Genomic DNA, 19,348 nt, shown 5'->3' with positions numbered 1-19,348 from the left:
AAAATAAACCAAGTGTATTACGATGGCATATGCCCTCAATTGTCCTGGGTTATGTAGTTATTTTTGATCCCTTTTAAAATTTAACAGAAGGTATCAAATTATACACAGGGTTCGAAAAAAACTTACCTAAAATAAAAATAGTGCACGGTGCTCATAGAATTTATTTGCACAAATATTTACAATCACACATTAAGCTTACTTATTGTTCTCTTTACACTTTTAGGACCATTATCCACTGCTCCGGTACGGCTATATTTATTTACCGATCCAATTTAAAAACTCCCAAACGTACTAATAAGATTCTCCACTACTCTGATTATAGTCGGATAAGGATTGAAGGACAAAATCTGGCCTTTACTTTTATTCCCTTCTTTGCTGCCAAATCGGAGCAGTAGCAAACCAAAGAAGCTACAACTTTTTTAAATAAAAAAAAACATTTTTTCTTAAAATTATTTACTGGCCTTAAAATACTATCGTTTCAATATTAAAATTTTGATCACTGGTAGGTACATCTTACACTATCTCCGTTCGCTGAATTTTTATACAAAACTATTTACTTACATACTATTTTATGACACTTGTAGGTCATGGACCGAGTATTATTCTTAGATGGTACTGAACGTAATTTTACAATATCCAAAAGATAGGTAATTTACATAGTTAAGTACTTAATTATTTTAAATATGCAGTTAGGAAACAATCTCAATATGACATTAAAAAAAGATAAGTCACAGGGCCGCGAACAGGCTCAATGACCCTACTTTTTATTGCTACACTTTTTGATGTTTTACTAGTCTTTTTCACAATGTTGGGATTCAAATATGAACAATGAAAGCATGCATGCAAGCATTATTTTGTCACATAGGTAGATGGAGAAATATGCGAGGCCTTTTTACGTCCACCCCCAACTTCTATACATAGGTAGTTGATAAAGTTCCACTCTGATAATAAAATTACAGCCCTGTTACATTGTAATGTCATCAATTATACGTCATCTCCATATTAAATTCTTGGCAGATGTGTTAGAAGTCAACTAATTCCCTGTTTTGATCTAACAGAGTATGGTGAAACTGGGGCTTAAGGTACCGATTATTGTCAATTGTCTTTAACTATAGTCTCAAAAAATATCCCCTCTCTGTCCCTACTAGTTATAATTTTTTTTAAAACATATTTTTTTATCTCCTTTCTGTCCTTAGTAGTTATAATCGTTGTCTGCCCTTGGCGGCAGCGAGGCGAGGTAGTCCAGCGCGCGCTGGATCGCGGGGGGGATGGGGGGCGGGGTGGGGAGGTGGTCCCCGACCGGGTGGAAGCCGGTCTCGTCCGCTTTGTATAGGAGCCGGATTATCTGCAAAGAAAGATTTATATCTAAAATAAAGATGTTTCATATTCAAGTCATGTTTCATATTGAAGAGTCGTTCTAGGTTTTATAATAAACTATCACACACTATGCTCTGGCAATGCTATTTGTGTAAAATACGGTATTACAACTCATGTAATAAAATCTGTCGCTGATATTATCGCCCCAATTTTAAGTCACATCATAAACCTTTGCATAGAACAGGGTAAATACCCAAACAAATTAAAAGTTTCTATCATAAAACCCTTATTCAAAAAGGAAGACAGAGAAAATATGAATTTCTACAGACCTATTGCACTAATACCTATATTTTCTAAAATATTTGAAAAGGTCATTTATAATAGTCTCTATTCATACTTAGAAAAATTTAATCTGTTGGCTCCACAGCAAAAAGGTTTCAGACAGAAAAAACAATAAATATGGCAATCTATGACTTTCTCTTGAATATAATAAGAAAAATAGATAAAAAAATTCCAGTAGCAGCCCTCTACATGGACTTAACTAAAGCATTCGATCATGTTGATTACAATATACTTCTGTTAAAGCTAGAAAAATATGGCATTAGAGGTAATGTGCTTTCTCTAATAAAATCATATTTGACGAACCGTGTCCAAATAACACAAATTGATAGAATGTGCTATAACGCAAAAAGTGAACTCTCTCACTTCTCACGTGCTCGAACCGTTCAATATGGCGTACCTCAGGGTAGTGTACTGGGACCACTTCTCTTTATAATCTACATCAATGATCTTCCCAAAATAACAGAGCATCCTGTAGTACTATTCGCTGATGACAGCACAGTGGTATTTTCGGCAAATAATATTTCATCATTAGAAAATGAAATTAACCTAACCCTTCAGGACATAATACATTGGCTAGATGATAACAGTCTATTGGCAAATTTAGAAAAAACTAAAATAATGACATTTAATCCAAATAATTCAGACATTTTAAATATTGACATTAAATATAATAATAATAAAATAGAACATACTAATATTACCAAATTCCTTGGTCTGTACATAGATAGTGATTTGTCGTGGAGATCTCACTCTGAACATGTCACAAAAAAATTAAGCCAATTCTCTTATGCTTTACACAAATTAGGTAAAGTTGCGAATAAAGAGACAGTTTTAATCGCCTACAAAGGTAACGTTGAGGCTCTATTACGATTTTCCTTAATCTTTTGGGGAAACACTGTTAACAGGGATGTAGTGTTTAAATCACAAAAACGATGCATTCGTGCAATTTTCAAGCTTAAACGCACAGATAGCTGCAGAACGTATTTTAAAAATTATAATTTATTTACATTTCCGTCTCTTTATGTGTATTAAGTAGCCGCATTTGTAAAGTCGAACCCCAATCTCTTTGAACGATTCAAAAGTCAGCGCTACGGTGACAGAATCTGCAATATTGGACACAAAACGGCCAAGTTCAGTAAAAATATTTTCGGAATGGCACCCGCAATTTATAATAAAATCCCAAATACCATACGACAGATTGATGATCTCAATGCGTTTAAACTTAAACTAAAAAAATATCTTATCAATAAAGCATATTATTCTATAAATGAATTCCTTGTTGACATTTACTAATTTTAAAACAAATAATTTTATTACTTATCACCATTTTAATTTAATTAGACGAATTTAATATATAATCATTCTTGACATAGACACACGCACACACATTGACAAACTTATTAATGAGTTCATTAGGTTTTTTTTTTATATTTATTTTTATATCATTTTTTTTGCAACAATATTATTATTTGGCTCAAATTTTTATATGTATTTTTTCTTTTATCTTTCTAGTTATTGCATGTCATATGTAGCATGGACTTTAATCTTTAAAATATTTGTACGCCCTGTGGCATAGCATAGCGGAACTTTGTTAATATTTACCACCTTACCATTAACCTGTGTTAAACAAATAAATGATTTGATTTGATTTGATTTGAATACAGGTAACTACAGGTAAAGGTTTTACATTGTGAGCAAGGCTTGATAAAGCATTATTCGCCGCACGGCCCACAGGTCAAGTTGTTTTTTTTATCACGTCTCGTTATATCTAGGTTCTGTGGCATTGTTAACCAACTTTTAAACATTATTAAAAAAAAACTTTATTTTAAAACAGTTGACAAAAAAAATTTGCAACGAGAAGCGAAGTCAGCCATGCCGGTAATAGGGTGGTTTACCTGACCATCCGGCGCGGTGTACTGGTACTGTCCCTCGACCACCTCCCCCGCGCCGCCAGGGGGCGCCTGCGAGCCGCGCTGCTCGTGGAAGATGCCTCCTTCTGGGGAACGAGGGGTTAGGTGAGGTCCAAGTCCAACAGCAGTAACTTTGCAATAGAAATGAAAGCCATCAAGATAAAAGTAGGTAGCTACTTATGGATTTTTCGGGGAAATAGAATAGAATAGTTACTTAGTTATTTTTGTTGTAATCTCCGACACTGACTTGGTAAGTGTTATTCTTCTTCATTCATATAGGGTAGCCCTCCTTCTATCTTTTGTTATTTAAACAGGTAAAACTGTTGCAAAGTTAGCGTTGTGGGAATTTTCTTAGCCCTTCCGTAGTAAAAATATCTAATGTTGAGGGAAGTAACTAGTCATCAAGACGCGCCACTCCCCAATCCGCCCCCTGGCATCGTGGACACGGCCTATGAGGGTGATGAGGATAATACGACTGGATGGTACTACACCACCTTCATAGGTCTAGTGACCCTGACTGCTATACCGAAGGTCACGGGTTCAATCCCCGGCCGGGGCAGATCCATTTCATATAAGTACAGATATGCCTTCAGTAGGTAACTATCGACAACATTACTAGTGGGAGCAGTGAAGACATCTCACACACGACCATTCCAACACAAGCTAGGCAGAGCCTGTAATATGGGTAAGTATTCTGTAAGTATCATAGTCTTGTCTTGGCTAGATATTCACCAGTCTGCAGCGCCCACTTGTAGGACCCATCGGGGTTGGGCCCCTCGAAGTCGTTCCTGATGATGTCGTCCGACTGCTGGCCGAGCACGACACAGGTTGAGGACAGCACCTGGAAAATAGATACAAGGAGATACAGTAAAACTATAAAGTCCTGAAAACGGAAGTGGATTCTAGCTAATTGTTACAGACCGTATTTCATCGATGTTTTAAATTTATTAAAGGACAAATTCGTTAAAAAGCCATACCTAAACGGTATTTTATTTTTAAAATGCAATTAAATTACCTACTACTAAAAACTACCTACTTAGTTAATCATTTTATTTGTAACCATGTACACTGGCATCCACGACACAGGCTGAGCCTAGTGTGGAAGCCACCGAATTTCGATAATTTATAACCTATCACCCTTTTATTTAATTTCCTAAAATTATTTATTTGTACCTACTAACTTTTTTTAAATTCTATGGTGTTTAAATAAATATTTTTTGATATTTTTGAAATAAATGATAATTATAAGAAGTCTTAGCAAAATCGCACTCTTCATTGTCATGACATGACTGACTGACTTGGACTGTACATAGATAAGCCGTGCGTCCCCGTTTGCTGCTTCGGCAGCAGTCGTTAAGCCTAGTCGGGCAACTTGAAAACATCCTGACAGTCGGGTTGCCCACTTACCCGACAACTCTCAACTCTCTTAGAACTAACTAGCTTGCTTGTGTTGGGGTCCACCAACCCGCACTAGGCCAACGTGGTGGACTAGGCTTAAAACCCTTGCTTCATTGGAAGGAGACCCGTGCCCCAGCAGTGGGGTCGTAACATACCTAGGTACTTAAGGCAGTTTTAAAAAAGGGCTACTGTGTTTAACCGAAGAAATATTTATACAATAATTTATACTTAAATCATAAAAAAATGTTAACTAAATGACGAAATGTTATGTTGTTTATTGAATATTTATTATAATTTACGCTCCGAATTACTTTTGTCAAGGATCAAAAATAGATGTTGTGTAAAATAAAAACCATCGATATATCTATGAATATGCAATAGGTAGGTAACTACATAACTACTTAAATTATTAGTTGAATATTAGCTATAGCAGCGAGCTCATCAATAAATAAATAACCTACCGATTAAGGCAGATAAAGGGGAGGTTACTGTCTAAACCGAGGAACGATTTTTCAGTCGATCAAGATTTGACAAAATGTCTTTTAAGCCAACCTCAGTTAGATCAACATAATTTGGTTATTTCACAACGAATGTCTAACCATCAACAAATCGCTTCACAAAATACTTAAGTTCAGCCTTATAAAAATATGTTGTCAGGTCAGACAAATCAAGAAAAAAAAAACGATTGCATTAGTTTATTGAATCGATGATCGTAATAAATTCAAGTACCTACCAACACTACGAAAGGTCAAATGGCTTTTTTAACTAAACTAAATAAATTAATGATGAGGTGGTGTGGCGAGTGAATGTCGACTGCTCGTCCTAAAGATCGCGGGTTTGAATCGGGGTCTTTGTTTAATTTCTTGCGGGTTAGGTAATTGATAACTTCACTTTACAAATTTGTAAGACACGTTTATTTTCAGTTTTGCAGTAAGTTATAATAACCCCATGATTTTTATTAACCCTCGACATTTTGCCAGTCGTCAAAAGTATACGCTACTTAGTAAGTACGTTTTTTTTTTATGTAGCCGATTCAGTAATTACGTATTAGTTAAATATTCAAAGGTTTAACTCCATAGAGTCCCAGAATAATAGCGAAGAATTTTTAGATTGTGAAGTGGCTTCGGTTACTAAGATGTGTTCTGTGCTTAGGTTAGGCACAGGCAGCCGTATAAGCTTAATAAGCACCATGTGATGCTTAGAACAACGATATACGAACCAGATGGTGATGATGTGTGTCACATACAATCATCATCAGGTCCTGGGATCCCTAATCAGGGACATAGGGCTCGAAGTGTTGATTTCCACTCTGACCGGTCCTGTGCCACGCCTTCGACTTCGTGCCAGCTCATGCCGAGGGCGGCTGCCTCCTGCACGACAGTGCGAAGCCACATACAATAACAAAATTAACAAAACAAAAACTTACTTACTGTCACACCGTTTTAAGTTCCCCCTAATAACAACCAAGTAACTAGTTACCAATGAAAGTCACAAATCTTCTAACCGAACCAATCAAAATAAGACCTCGGTGGTAGACGAGGGGTGTTTATTGTCGAGGCCTTTCTTATGCACTGACACTCTCTCTAATTCGTATTATCATCATCATCAGCCAATAATCATCCACTGCTGGACATAGGCCTCTCCCAAGGAGCTCCACAACACTCGGTCCTCGGCCTTCCTCATCCAACCACTACCCGCCACCCGCCTAAGGTCGTCAGTCCTGCGGGCAGGAGGGCGTCCCACGCTGCGTTTGCCTGATCGTGGCCTCCACTCGAGAACTCGTCTACCCCAACGGTTATCGGTTCTTCGGCAGATATGACCAGCCCACTGCCACTTCAGCTTGCATATTTTGACAGCTATGTCGGTAACCTTAGTCCTCTGACGGATAACCTCATTTCTGATACGATCCATCAGATACTTTGGTTAGTCTTAGACTACACACCCACTTCGTGATATCTTTAATGTCGCGTTCACATAGTTACTATAACCATCGTGAATGTCACTCACTAGATGTCGCTACTGAGCCTCTTAAGGTCAAGTCCTTCTGTTCAATAACCATCGAAGTTTGGATAAAAGGGCATCTATCTATTCGAATTCGAAATGGCCTGAACTTAAACTGTCGTGAAACTGTGACCAGATAGAAATCTCTTATGAATGTAACTAGATGAAGATTATATCTATGAATTTTGAAATTTAAGGGTGCAGGAGCATGACCGAAAATCGGTGAACGACTGACGATGTTTTTGTGGAAGGAAAATAGAACCTATTCATTACATTGCAATTGTAACACAGCAACGCATACGTCACTAGAATTTTTTATTTTTAAATTTATTAATTTATAGGTATTTTCTTAATAAATTAGAATAAAGAAAAATCGGCCAGATCATCAGCTGTTCTGCAAAAAGTCGATCCTGCGCGGGCACGGCGCGCTCAGGGTTTTTTTTATTTCTATGTGAAATCTTATTCCAAATTTAGGTATTTAGGTACCAAATTTTTACGCATAAATTAATCCCAATTTGTATCTGAGGTAGGTAACCTGAGAAAATAAACTCATTTGCATAATTAATAATTTAAAATACGAAATGTTTGTAAAAACTATTTTTCTCCGACAAAAAACCGATATGGTAATAAGTTTTTTTAGTGGAGTGCGTTCGGTCGTTTGGTAGTTAGGTAGGTACTCTTGGGAGGTCATAGGTCCGTTGTGACAGCCTTAAGTATAATCAGGTTTATTTTATTTGATACGTTTACACATGCTTGCAGAGTAGAATAAAATAATTATATAACCAAGACACATTAATGAGTGAAACATAAAAAAATTCAAACTATCCATAGCACGAATCTACACTCACGGGCAATGAAAAGGTTCCACTGAGAAAAGCACCAACTTATTCCTAAACGGAAAAGGCTTGCTAAATGACGACTTCTGCAACATTGAAGTATATTTAACAGAGCATCAGGGTATTACCAACTAAAACGGTAATATTTTGTTTAAATTTTAAATTAAATCTTTGAAATAAATGGGGTCGTTTGATGTCTTCATTTTGTGAGTGGAACTTTTTCATTGCCCGTGAGTGTATGTGACAAACGTAGGTATATTTTTAGGTTTATTAGATTCCATTCCTATAGCCAAACTTTATCATGTCCCTACTTAATACTTAACTATCTAAGCTTAAACGTATTACTAACGAATAAATTGTACTTAATCATAATCACCTATGCAATAGCATCCTACTAACAGCTTATTGCAATATTGCATACCTACATTTAGCACTCTATGAGATATGAATGCTGTGTTGATTTTTCGACACATTTTATAATAATATTATTAGGTATAAGTACTTAACTAAGTAAGTGAACGTTACAGGTTACCACCTGTCACTATATTTATTTGAACAACATTGATTGAGCTTGATGCAATGTGCAATGAGGCGTTTGTTAAAAAAAAAAAAAAGTTCCTTTTTGGAGAAATAGATGGCGTTGTCTGGGGTTGTACCAACTTTCAAACCCTCAGAACACACTCAGATCACAATATGTTATTCTGTGAGGCTAACGAAATGTGAAAGTGACGTAGGTAGGTAGAATTGTAGTATTATTTTCTCTATGATGTCGATGTCACTGTTGCTTCAGCGTTCAGTGCGATTGTGCGTACAGCCGTTCTTTTCAAGTTTTCTCAGTTTCCTTGTGTTTCTCCTGTATTAATTGAGTTGTAGTTGAGCTATTTGCTCCTCCTCCCTTGATACTGTAGAGTTAGTGCACTTGAGATAGTGACTCTTTTGAGATAGTTTGAGTTTGAGTTCTTATTCTGAGTTTAGTACTCTTTGCTCTCTATGTAATTTTTGACAGTTGATACACTGCGTTTTTACGCCATCTATCCTCTTACCCAAAAGCTCAACTGACAGCTGTCAAGGAAAACGGCTCATAGTGAATGTGCGTTAACGGTTATACAACACTTTGATGTCAAATGTCAAAGGAGGGGTACAGTCAGCAAAGGACGGGATTTAGGTACCTACTACTTGTATATCAAGTATAAAAAATCTGCCCTACAGTCGTCGAAATATAAGAGAATATGAGATGACAGCTGGTGTCAAATCTAAATCATAAAAAATCTAAACAATAAGTAACTTTTGGTGCTTTAAAAGTTCTTGTTTCTTTCAGCCGTTAAAAAATAAGCCAGATTATGTGGCTTTTTATGTATTTCATCCAGTAGCTGTCCAAACGGGCCTATTATATTTCGACGACTGTAGTTAGTGACGCTAATCTGACTGGCCAATCTTTCCCTCCACCCCTAGACCTCACCGACACGCTAAGAAAATTAATTGCAGGATATGTAATCGATTTACACAAGCTCTACCAGTCACAAGTTATAATGGTGTGGATGGATACTACTACTTAGATATATACTATTACTAGTTGTTTCTCCTAAGACAGAAAGAGCCCCTTATCCAAACGGAGAGTGGTTTGTAAAAATTGACGTTCATCAGAAAATTTGATATTTATACGATGAATAAAAACATTTGACTTTGACTTTTGAATTTATTTACTTTATGGCTTTTGTTGACCGTACCTGCTTTGCCGAGTTTAGTGAAAGTGAAACATTACTTACATATTTGGCCGTAAAAAATACCATTAATACTTAAAAAAGTATACTTATTTTAATAAATTTCATAGAATATTCATTATATTTCTGTAACAATATTATATTTAGCTAGTAGATAGTTACTCAACTTGCCTACATTATAAATTATAATTTACAACATACTTAGCTAGAACTTTGTCAGTGACATATATTTTGGTGCTTTTTTGCTATTTCAGAATAGCCCCATAAAATAAAATTTGCTCAGTGCTAAGTGCATTGACCTGACGACGGCGACGGGTAGTTCACTCAGTTGCCCCTTAATAAACAGAAACTCAGAGAAGTACCTACCCACAAGTGATGTCGAAATTGAATCAACAAATATGATAAATAAAACACAATAATTTTCATTAACACGTGAAATCAAATAAATATACAACTTAATCCTTGAATTTATCACCAAAAATCAATAATGTATGTATAATAGGTATGCGGTCAAAATATATGAATAGGTTTGCTAATTATAAAAGTAAATATATATGGGACCTGTTATTTATATATGATTATGACTTCAATAAAATTATATTGCTAAAGTGTTTTTAAGGTCAAACTGAATTTGTTTAGTTTTTGTTTCATAAGTAAAAAGATTTTAATATTTAACTAGGTACCTAAAAATTCAAAGCTATATCAGCATTTAGCCATTATATAAAAGATTTGGTGCTAAACAAATTCACTGTTTTGAAATTGACTATAACTTAATTATTTTACATTTAAGATTATAAAATACAATACCTACAATACTCTTTATTTGCACCAAAATAGAACAACATACAAAATAAAACTTAAAAATAAAAACAGTACAAAAGGCGGCCTTATTGCTTATAGCAATCTGTACCACACAACCTTGTGATACGAGTGCGGATAGTGGGTGATAAGTACTTAGTTAGTTTGTAAGGTTTTCGAGCAAGACGTGTTCAATATAACGAATTATTGAATTTGACTTTGATAGATTTTTATGTACTTTAACTATCTATTCGATTAATGAAAGTTTATCAAATACTTAAGCAAATAATTAGTTAATAACATAATATTATAAAGTATAATCTGCCATAGCGCGTCTGTGGCGTTGATCGTTTTTTTTTTTTAAATAGGCTTCTCCTTAATATAGCGAGAAGCAGAAGAAGCATTTTACGATGTTTTATTTTTACCTTATTTTTATACTTAAGTAATGTAGTTTAGTAGAATAGCCAAAACGTTATTAAATTGTTGGATAATTTACACTTCTTTGCGCTGGCCTTTGACCCGATAATTTGTCGTGTTATAAAATGCAATTTTTGTAGGTTGGCATTTCCTGCTGTTTATAAAATTTTGATATTGAAATTGAAAAAGAGAGGTTGTGTTTCTTTTTTTAACATGTTTGTGTTAGATATAGCATAGACTAAATGACTAAAATTTATGATGTCTATTCATTTTTTACGGCCTGTAAAAGTACGATACTTAATACCTAACTAATAACAAAACTGAGAGTCGATTTTCACAAAAAAAATGTTGGTTGGTAGGTGCTGTATGTAGATTGTAGTTGCCTAATTAATCAGAGGGGTACCTCTGAATAGCTTTTACCGAAAACGAAGTCTAGGAATTACTTAGGTACTTAACAACCACCTACAACTTTATGTCGATGTCGATAGAAGCTCGATAAGGCGCAGGACGCAATTAAGTAAAGATTTTTCGTTGTGTTTCTTTTACTGAAAACAAGACGTTAAACCTAGGATAACAATACTTTACCTAAGTGCCCATTTTAGGCTAAAAAATGAATCGAGAGTGAAGCCAAGAAAGGCCTTTTAGATATAAATAAGTAATTATTTAAGTATTTTACTGGTTTTCCTCAGTAACTATTTGGTGCAAATAAAAGGTTATTGTATAATTAATGTACTTATTTAATTTTTTAAATTCATGTAGGTAACGATACTTACAAAAAATACTGCAACTCTTGAAAACATTGTCACAATTAAAAAAATTAAATAACTATAAAAAATACAGCCCTAAAAATAACACAATTTTTCCCGCCTAAAACTTTTCGACCACAGAATATTTTCGTTCGTCGAAAAATTAAAATGGCGACGGCGGGTAATTTTATCACCGATTCCTTACGCGTTTCGGTGAAGACTGAGAAGGCATTAACTTGTAACTGCACATAATATATTTGTATTGCGACATCGACGCCAGTTTCATCTAGGAAGGTTAGTTTAATGGAGTACGAATACCTAAATAGGCTGCACTTTAGATCTCAATGGCTGCTTTAAAATAAATTGCATCAGATTTACTTAACTAACTACTTATAGATACTTAGCTATGTTTATTCTGTGGATACGTATAAATTTTATATTTAAGTAAATCATGAAAAATTGGTTGAAGCCAACTATAAGTACTTACCTATTCTAAAGTTGAAAAACCGCCACTGGCTCGCTCGAATGGACGTCTAAAATCCTTTCCTAAGTTTGGGGCTTGGACCAAGCTTGGAAGAGCGGTGGTAGCTCGGTCGGGTAAGCGCCCGCTTCTCACGCAAGATATGCGGGTTCGAATCCCGGCGCTGACATGTACCAATGAGTTCTTTGAATTTAAGTACAATGTATACCATCGCTCTTACGGTGAAGGAAAACATCGTGAGGAAACCTGCATATCTAGATTTAGCACATCTAGATATGTGAACCCACCAACCCGCAGTAGACCAGCGTGGTGGGAAATGGTCCAAGCTTAGGAAGGCAGTTTAGACCTTGGGGATATGCACAAAGGTTCCATTCGAGAGAGCCAGGTGCAGGTACTGACACCCCCACAGATAATAGGATTGGGGCTTGGCTTGGACCATCACGCAGTCACACCACACTGGACCACTGCAGGTTGGTAAGTACAATGACCAGCTACGGTAACGTCACAAATTAAATTCTACCCTGTACAAATAAATCACATTGTCTATGCCCCTATGTGATATTTTATTATTTTTAAACGAGACAAATTGCAATTTTATTTGCCGTAACGAATCTTATTAAAATTACGCCGCCGCATAATTTAGCCTGCAGGCTATAAACTTGAACTTTTCTGAAATCGTACCTATTTTTAAACTTGATTTCATGTAAATAAGTATTTAAGAACTTACCAGCATTTTCCGTGGGCTTAAACGGGTTACCCGTGGGATTTGATGTTTATAAGTAGTAGGTAGGTAAGTACATTTATCATTTATTCTTTAAGTCTCTCCTCCACCCAAAGGTTGCCTGGAAGAGATCGCTTTTAGCGATAAGGCCGCCTATTGCGTTATATTGTAAATTGTTATTTGTGTAAATTGATTTTAAGTCAATAAAGTAGTATTCTATTCTATTCTATTCTATTCTACATTTTATTTTGAGTTTCCTATATTTTCGTGGTTAAACCACAGTATAACTAAGTATTTTAAGTAAGTAAGTAGGTATATAAGTATAGGTAGGTACCTACTTACCACTCGCTATCGCACGGTCGCCAAACACCAAGTTTCACCCCTCAACCTCATTAACTACTATTTATAGAGTCTATGGTACCAAAGTACCTACCTAATAATAAACACATGCATGGTCATTGGTAGCAAGGCATGCCTACCTACATAATACATATATATATAAGTATATACATTCATACCTACTTGCTAATTTATTAAATAAAACTGTCCGTAAACACCGAATTTTAATATTGTTTTACATAAATACTTGCCTAAATTAATTTTTGTCATCTTAATTAACTTGTAGACAACTAATAATAATACCTAATAGGCTTATAAAATATATACTTACATACTGGTGCTACAAAAAGGTAGAGACATTACTCAAGGGGTCATTCTGAAAAACATTTTTGACACCACTTTGGAAATTCACGTGACTTTTTACTATGCAATGGGAAGATTGGGTAACAGCGGTTTTTTTCCGTGAATTTTCAAAAGTTTTAGGTATCACAAAAGTTGTTCAGGCCCTGTAGCACGGGGCGCCATTAAGACGTGACAAAAGTTCTCCGTCGCTCTTGAGGCTGCGTGATGTTAGTGACCGCGATGCAAAACTCTTGTCACGTCTTAAATGCGCCCCGTGCTAACCCTTCAGATTCTCCATAGTCACATCACATCCTTTCATCTTACTACTACCATAGAATAACGAGTACTTGTTATTCTATGCTACTACCTTATATTACCTACTAGCTGTGCCCGCGAGCTTCGCTTCGACTTAAAAAGTTTTCCCGTGGGAATTCCGGGATAAAAAGTAGCCTATGTCCTTTTTCAGGGTCTAGACCAGGGATGCACATACTTATCAAGACTAGGGGCCACTCGGACAAATTATGAACTGATGGCGGGCCGCCAGAAGTATAGCAAATTAAAACACAATAAAGAATTGATAATGATGTTCAAATTGTGAATAGTGCTTACAGTCGTTTTTTTATTTATTTGGCTGAAATTTACATGTAAAACTGCTTCCAAACATTCGTTTGCAAGGCGGTTTCGATTTTTTGTAGATTTAGTATTGAAAAGGTATGTTCACATATATAGGTACAAATTTCAGAGCAGGGTTTATACGCAACTCTTTGTATGTATTTTTATCAATGCAGCGGTAAGCTCAGTAATTTTGTTTCGTTGAAGTTGTTGCGTAAATCTTGGTCGTTTTGAATTTTGACAATTTTTTACTGCATTGATCAGGATTTTTAAGTTCCTGGAATCCCTTTGCTTTTTTGCCAGAAAAATTCCAATTTCTTCTACTTATGAAATTAAGAAATCGTTCCAGTGTCAATTCACGACTTAGCCACCTTATTTCTGTATAATACAATAAATCTCTATATTCGCTTTCGATGTCATCAAGGTACTGTTTGAATTGCCTGTGATTGAGTACTTTTCGAACATATTTTTTTAGAATTAAATATTATTTAAATGTACGACAATTATTTTTGCTGTCGGCGGGCCACCAGTATTCGATCGGCGGGCCGCATGCGGCCCGCGGGCCGCGGTCTGTGCATCCATGGTCTAGACCATATGTATACCAAATTTCATTCAAATCCGTTCAGTAGTTTTGGCGTGAAAGAGTAACAGACAGACAGACAGACAGACAGACAAAGTTACTTTCGCATTTATAATATTAGTTAGGATTAACTTAGGTAGGTATGCGTATAACTAGGTAACCATAGAATAACGAGTACTAGTACTACTGTACTTGTTATTCTATGGAACTTCGTAACTTATTTAATAACTATAGACATCGTTGGATAATAAAAGCATAACTATTGGTTCATATAATTATACTTCATTTCGAAAGCTTAAATTAAATGTAAAAATATTGCAATAAAATCAATGATCCATCCACAAATTAACTTTGACTGACGCTCGGTCGCATCAAACACATTTTAATTGAATACTTAAGTATTAAATTTATGCTGAATGCAATTATGGAGATGCTGGAGGTGTTGGAGCATCCCCATGCAAGGGGAGGATCCCCCGACCAGGCCGGGTGGTGTGGCCTGGCGGGCAGCTGCCCAACGGTTAGCGTTGGGGATTTCTATATATTGCAGAGTAGGTGAGAAACTTCGAATGCGCGATGTAGGATTTTCATAGTAATTTGCGTAGTTCCCATACATCTTCTCTGTATTGCGTTCCGAGCGCCATCTGTTGATCTTCGTCTGAACTAGTGGCTAGGAGTCTGCCACACAATATGAAAATTTACATTATACAGGGTGATTTTTTCGTAGGTGCATGTCCGGAAGTATCTTACAGAGCTCTCTCTCAGAGAGAGTGTACAAAAGGTGGACTTAATGCTAAAAGCATTTTCTACCAGCCAACCTACAGGTGTATAATAAGTTTTCTAATTTTTGGATGTGCGAGTTATGTGTGGTAGGGTAGTTGAAAGTGTCCCTAGGTAGGTACGTTACGTTACCCTATGTTACAGAGCTCTTCATTCTGAACAACTTTTGTTATAATGACCTTGGGATATAACGAAAAAAAAACATGCTTCCCCATACAAAAATTGGTTGTTTACATGACACTGTGTATGGGGAGTTGGGGAGTAGATATTTTTTTTTCGAGAATATCCCAAGGTCATTATAACAAAATTTGTTCAGAATGAAGAGCTCTGTAACATAGGGTAACCTAGAGACACTTTCAACTACCCTACCACACATAACTCGCACATCCAAAAGTTAGAAAACTTATTACACCTGTAGGTTGGCCGGTAGAAAATGCTTTTAGCATTAAGTCCACCTTTTGTACACTTATATCTCATATTTTTACAATAAAGTATTAAATAAATAAATAAACACCTAACTAGTTAAGTACATTCTATTTTTGTGCTGGGTTTCTAAAGTTATCTACATCTACTAACTCAGTTCTGAAAACAACATAAAAGATTAATCATCACAAGTTATGATGATTACCAAATCAATATTCAGACTTTATGTAAATGGACATAATAAAAATTCTATTCTACGCCAGTTACAAAATACCTAAATGTTTATTGCACAACTTAACTGTTCAAAATGTGATCTTCAAATTCTTTCATTGTGAGCACCGTTCATGTTGCAACATGGCCACACGTTACTAACATGAAAGGAACACTTTAAACTTGTGAATTAATTGTATAAAACTGATGCGCTGTTAAGTGCCAATTTCTCCATAGTCGGTTATCTAACCGACAGGGATTGATTTATAAATTAAACGTGTTCTCCATATAAAATTCATGACAGATGTGTCAAAAGCCAACCACTACTCCCTGGTTATGCTCTAACCGACTATGGAGAAGTTGGCACTAAATGTACCTACTTCAATATTGCAGAAGGTGTCATTACGGTAATCTTTTCCGATTAGGAGTAGGATATTTGGTGCTTTTCTCAATGAAGCATTTTCATGAGTGAGTTGGGATTTAGTGGAATAAAATCAAGTGTGTGGGTGGCTTATGTATTTTTAATCCAAAAATAATATACAACAGACTTAAAAAATAAAATGTACAAAACTTAAATACAATTCTAAGACTAGACATTAGGTACTGATAATATTCATACTTCTATAAGTTTTAGGGCAACCAAGTAATCTAAATATACCATGAAATCACGGGGTGCACGAAAAAAGCCTTCTCGAATTAATATAAGGGCCAGCTGAAAACTACAGCACATGCTGAGCTGGCCCCTTTTTGACGAGCAATACGCTTATAGTATGCCCGTCACCAAAATGCTCCACATCTCCAATGGGAGCTAACAATGCGATGGCGAATGGATGTTCAAGTTACATGATTGTAAAGCTTAGGTTTGCCAGATTTTACAAAAAAACAAGTGTGAATCAACAAAGTGAAAGAATTGATAAACTCAAATAAGAAAAACAATAATAATAATCACAGCAGACATATTTCCAGCATAATTAAGAAACACTATAATGTATGTCATAAACGAAAAACAAATGAATTACTTAGTTAAGTTAAATTTATACTTCTTATATAAAATCGCCAAAAGACATCCATCAAAAATAATTAAACAACATCTAAAGAAATACTTAACTCAAAATAAACAGTTAAAAATATACTTTACTCAGAATATAAATTCACAGAAAAGCAATTTTTTATCAAACTCACATTTTCGCTTTCATATAATTTAAGAAAATACTCATAGAATTCATAGTTAGAATTATATTGAGATTCTACCCAAATCCCACCCTTAAAACAAACACATTTAATACGAAATTTATAATATCACAAACCATATACATTAAACGAATAATATACCGTATAGTTACTTGTACAATTCTCTATAGTTAGGTATCTATGTATTTCAGTATCATCATCATCATCATATATATATGAGTTTGATCTGCAACCAGGCAGGCATGTTGTTCATCTTTAAAATTCTGCTTAAGGGTGCTTACATAGAGAATCGGGTTCCCTGTATCTACCTGTACCGGTAGCCTGATTATGCGAAAGCGCTCATAACATTTAAAATCCGGGAAATGCTCCGTGAGTGAGCGCTTTCGCATAATCAGGTTACCGGTACAGGTAGATACAGGGAACCTGATTCTGTATGTAAGCACCAAGTCATAATAAGTACCTAACTAACTCATATTGCAAAAGTAACTATACAATCCATTAATTGATTTAAGTTTTAACTATCCATAAATTCTATATTTATGTATAAGGCACATTTTTTTGGATTTTTTTTTGTATGTTTCTTAGTTTAGTGTAAGCGCTATGTACAATGCATATGAGTACGTCATTTATCTCTAACTATTATAGCATTCTAGAGTCATTTTGCGTGGCACAATTTTTTTACATACATTCAGTCAAAATAAATCGAATATCAAATCATAAGATACAATATTACTGATTGATACTGCATTAATACCAAGTAATAATATTATACAGGCTGTTGCAAAAAGGGTATATAAACCGAAACCAGCATGTGCAGCATGGTATATCTATGTGTGTAGAATTAGTATACTAACATAGAATAAGAACATTGTTACTAACACATTGGGCCTAAGTTGTCTATTTAAATAAATAAATTATAATTATAAGCCCGAAACTGAAATCAGAATTTTAAATTTCGCGAAAAAAAATACATTCTCCAGTATACCCTTTTTGCAACACCCTGTATAATCGGGTATTTAGGGTCATATTTTTTACGCTTTATTTTATGATACAACATGTGTTTTTCTGATCATAATTATTGACTAAATTTAAATATGTTTTGTTGCCGACACAACCAAAAATGTATTGTATATTTTTGTATTCTAAAATTATGAAATTGCCTATCTACAATTTTATTCAAATTAACACATTCTAAGCTGCCGCGCAGGATCGGGAGAAGTGGAAATCCTTTCTTCGAGCCCTATGTCCCTGATGAGGGATAAGAGGATTTCATCATCATCATCATCAACACATTCTTACCACTGAATTTTGCACTTTATAATTTATTTTATTTTGGATAATAATTTAACCTACTAGTTTTTTTTACTTTTTTATATCCTTTTTTTATTTTGGATTATGATTAATATTTTTGCAGTCATGTTTTTTTAATTACTTAAACTAACGACCCAATTAATCAGTCATACATAAAAATATATACATTTATTTGTTATTATATTTAGTGCAATGAACGCCAGCGTTCGCCATCTTGAAAATGAATTGTCTATAGATTTTGTATTTTAAAGTAAAACGTTTTCGTTTTATATGTATATTACAGATGTGGGCAGATATATGTATATACATGGATAATACTATTACTTTATTATCTATCTAAACGGACCAACTATCTATAAAATTTATTTAGTTATAGTGTTTAAAACTGAACACAATCTGAACTGAAATGTCTTATCTTTAAAAATATACAGGACGTTGCAAAAAGGGTATACGAAGCCGAAACCTACATGTGTAGCATGGTATATCTAAGCCCGAAACTGAAATCAGAATTTCAAAATTCGCGAAAAATTCTTGCACATGTAGGTTTCGGCTTAGTATACCATTTTTGCAACACCCTGTATAAGACATTAAACAAAAATTGGCACCGTACATACAAAAACAGGGTTTCTCAATTAAAACACTTTGTCATCATTCCGCATCTGCCTGTCTCATGTCAGGCCTTCAGCGTTAGTCATATAAAACAAAACACTCACACCGGGGTAGGCAGAGGTACATTGCTGCACCCACTTTTCGCCAGTGTTTATGTTAGTCCCAATGTAATAGGGGGCGGGCCTATTGCCATTTTACAGGCAAATCCAAGACCCGGGAACCAATATCTGCCCCAGCCGGGAATCGAACCCGGGACCATCCGCTCA

General features: G+C 35.2%; 1 protein-coding gene across 1 annotated transcript; it reads right to left on the bottom strand.

Annotated features, from left to right (window-relative positions):
• Positions 1-728: 728 nt before the first annotated feature.
• Positions 729-11,710, bottom strand: LOC119691928 (endocuticle structural glycoprotein ABD-4-like). Its single transcript, XM_048629877.1, has 4 exons — positions 11,514-11,710; positions 4,302-4,410; positions 3,555-3,655; positions 729-1,345 (listed from the first exon to the last, which is right to left on the bottom strand). Exons 1-4 carry the CDS (start codon positions 11,538-11,540, stop codon positions 1,193-1,195), a joined length of 390 nt encoding a protein of 129 aa, XP_048485834.1. The 5' UTR covers positions 11,541-11,710; the 3' UTR covers positions 729-1,192.
• Positions 11,711-19,348: the final 7,638 nt, after the last annotated feature.

The sequence above is a fragment of the Plutella xylostella genome, chromosome 24 (assembly GCF_932276165.1).
Source record: "Plutella xylostella chromosome 24, ilPluXylo3.1, whole genome shotgun sequence".
Taxonomy (NCBI): Eukaryota; Metazoa; Arthropoda; class Insecta; order Lepidoptera; family Plutellidae; genus Plutella; species Plutella xylostella.
Note: the sequence above shows the minus strand (reverse complement) of the source record. Positions and strands in the feature narration are given on the sequence as shown.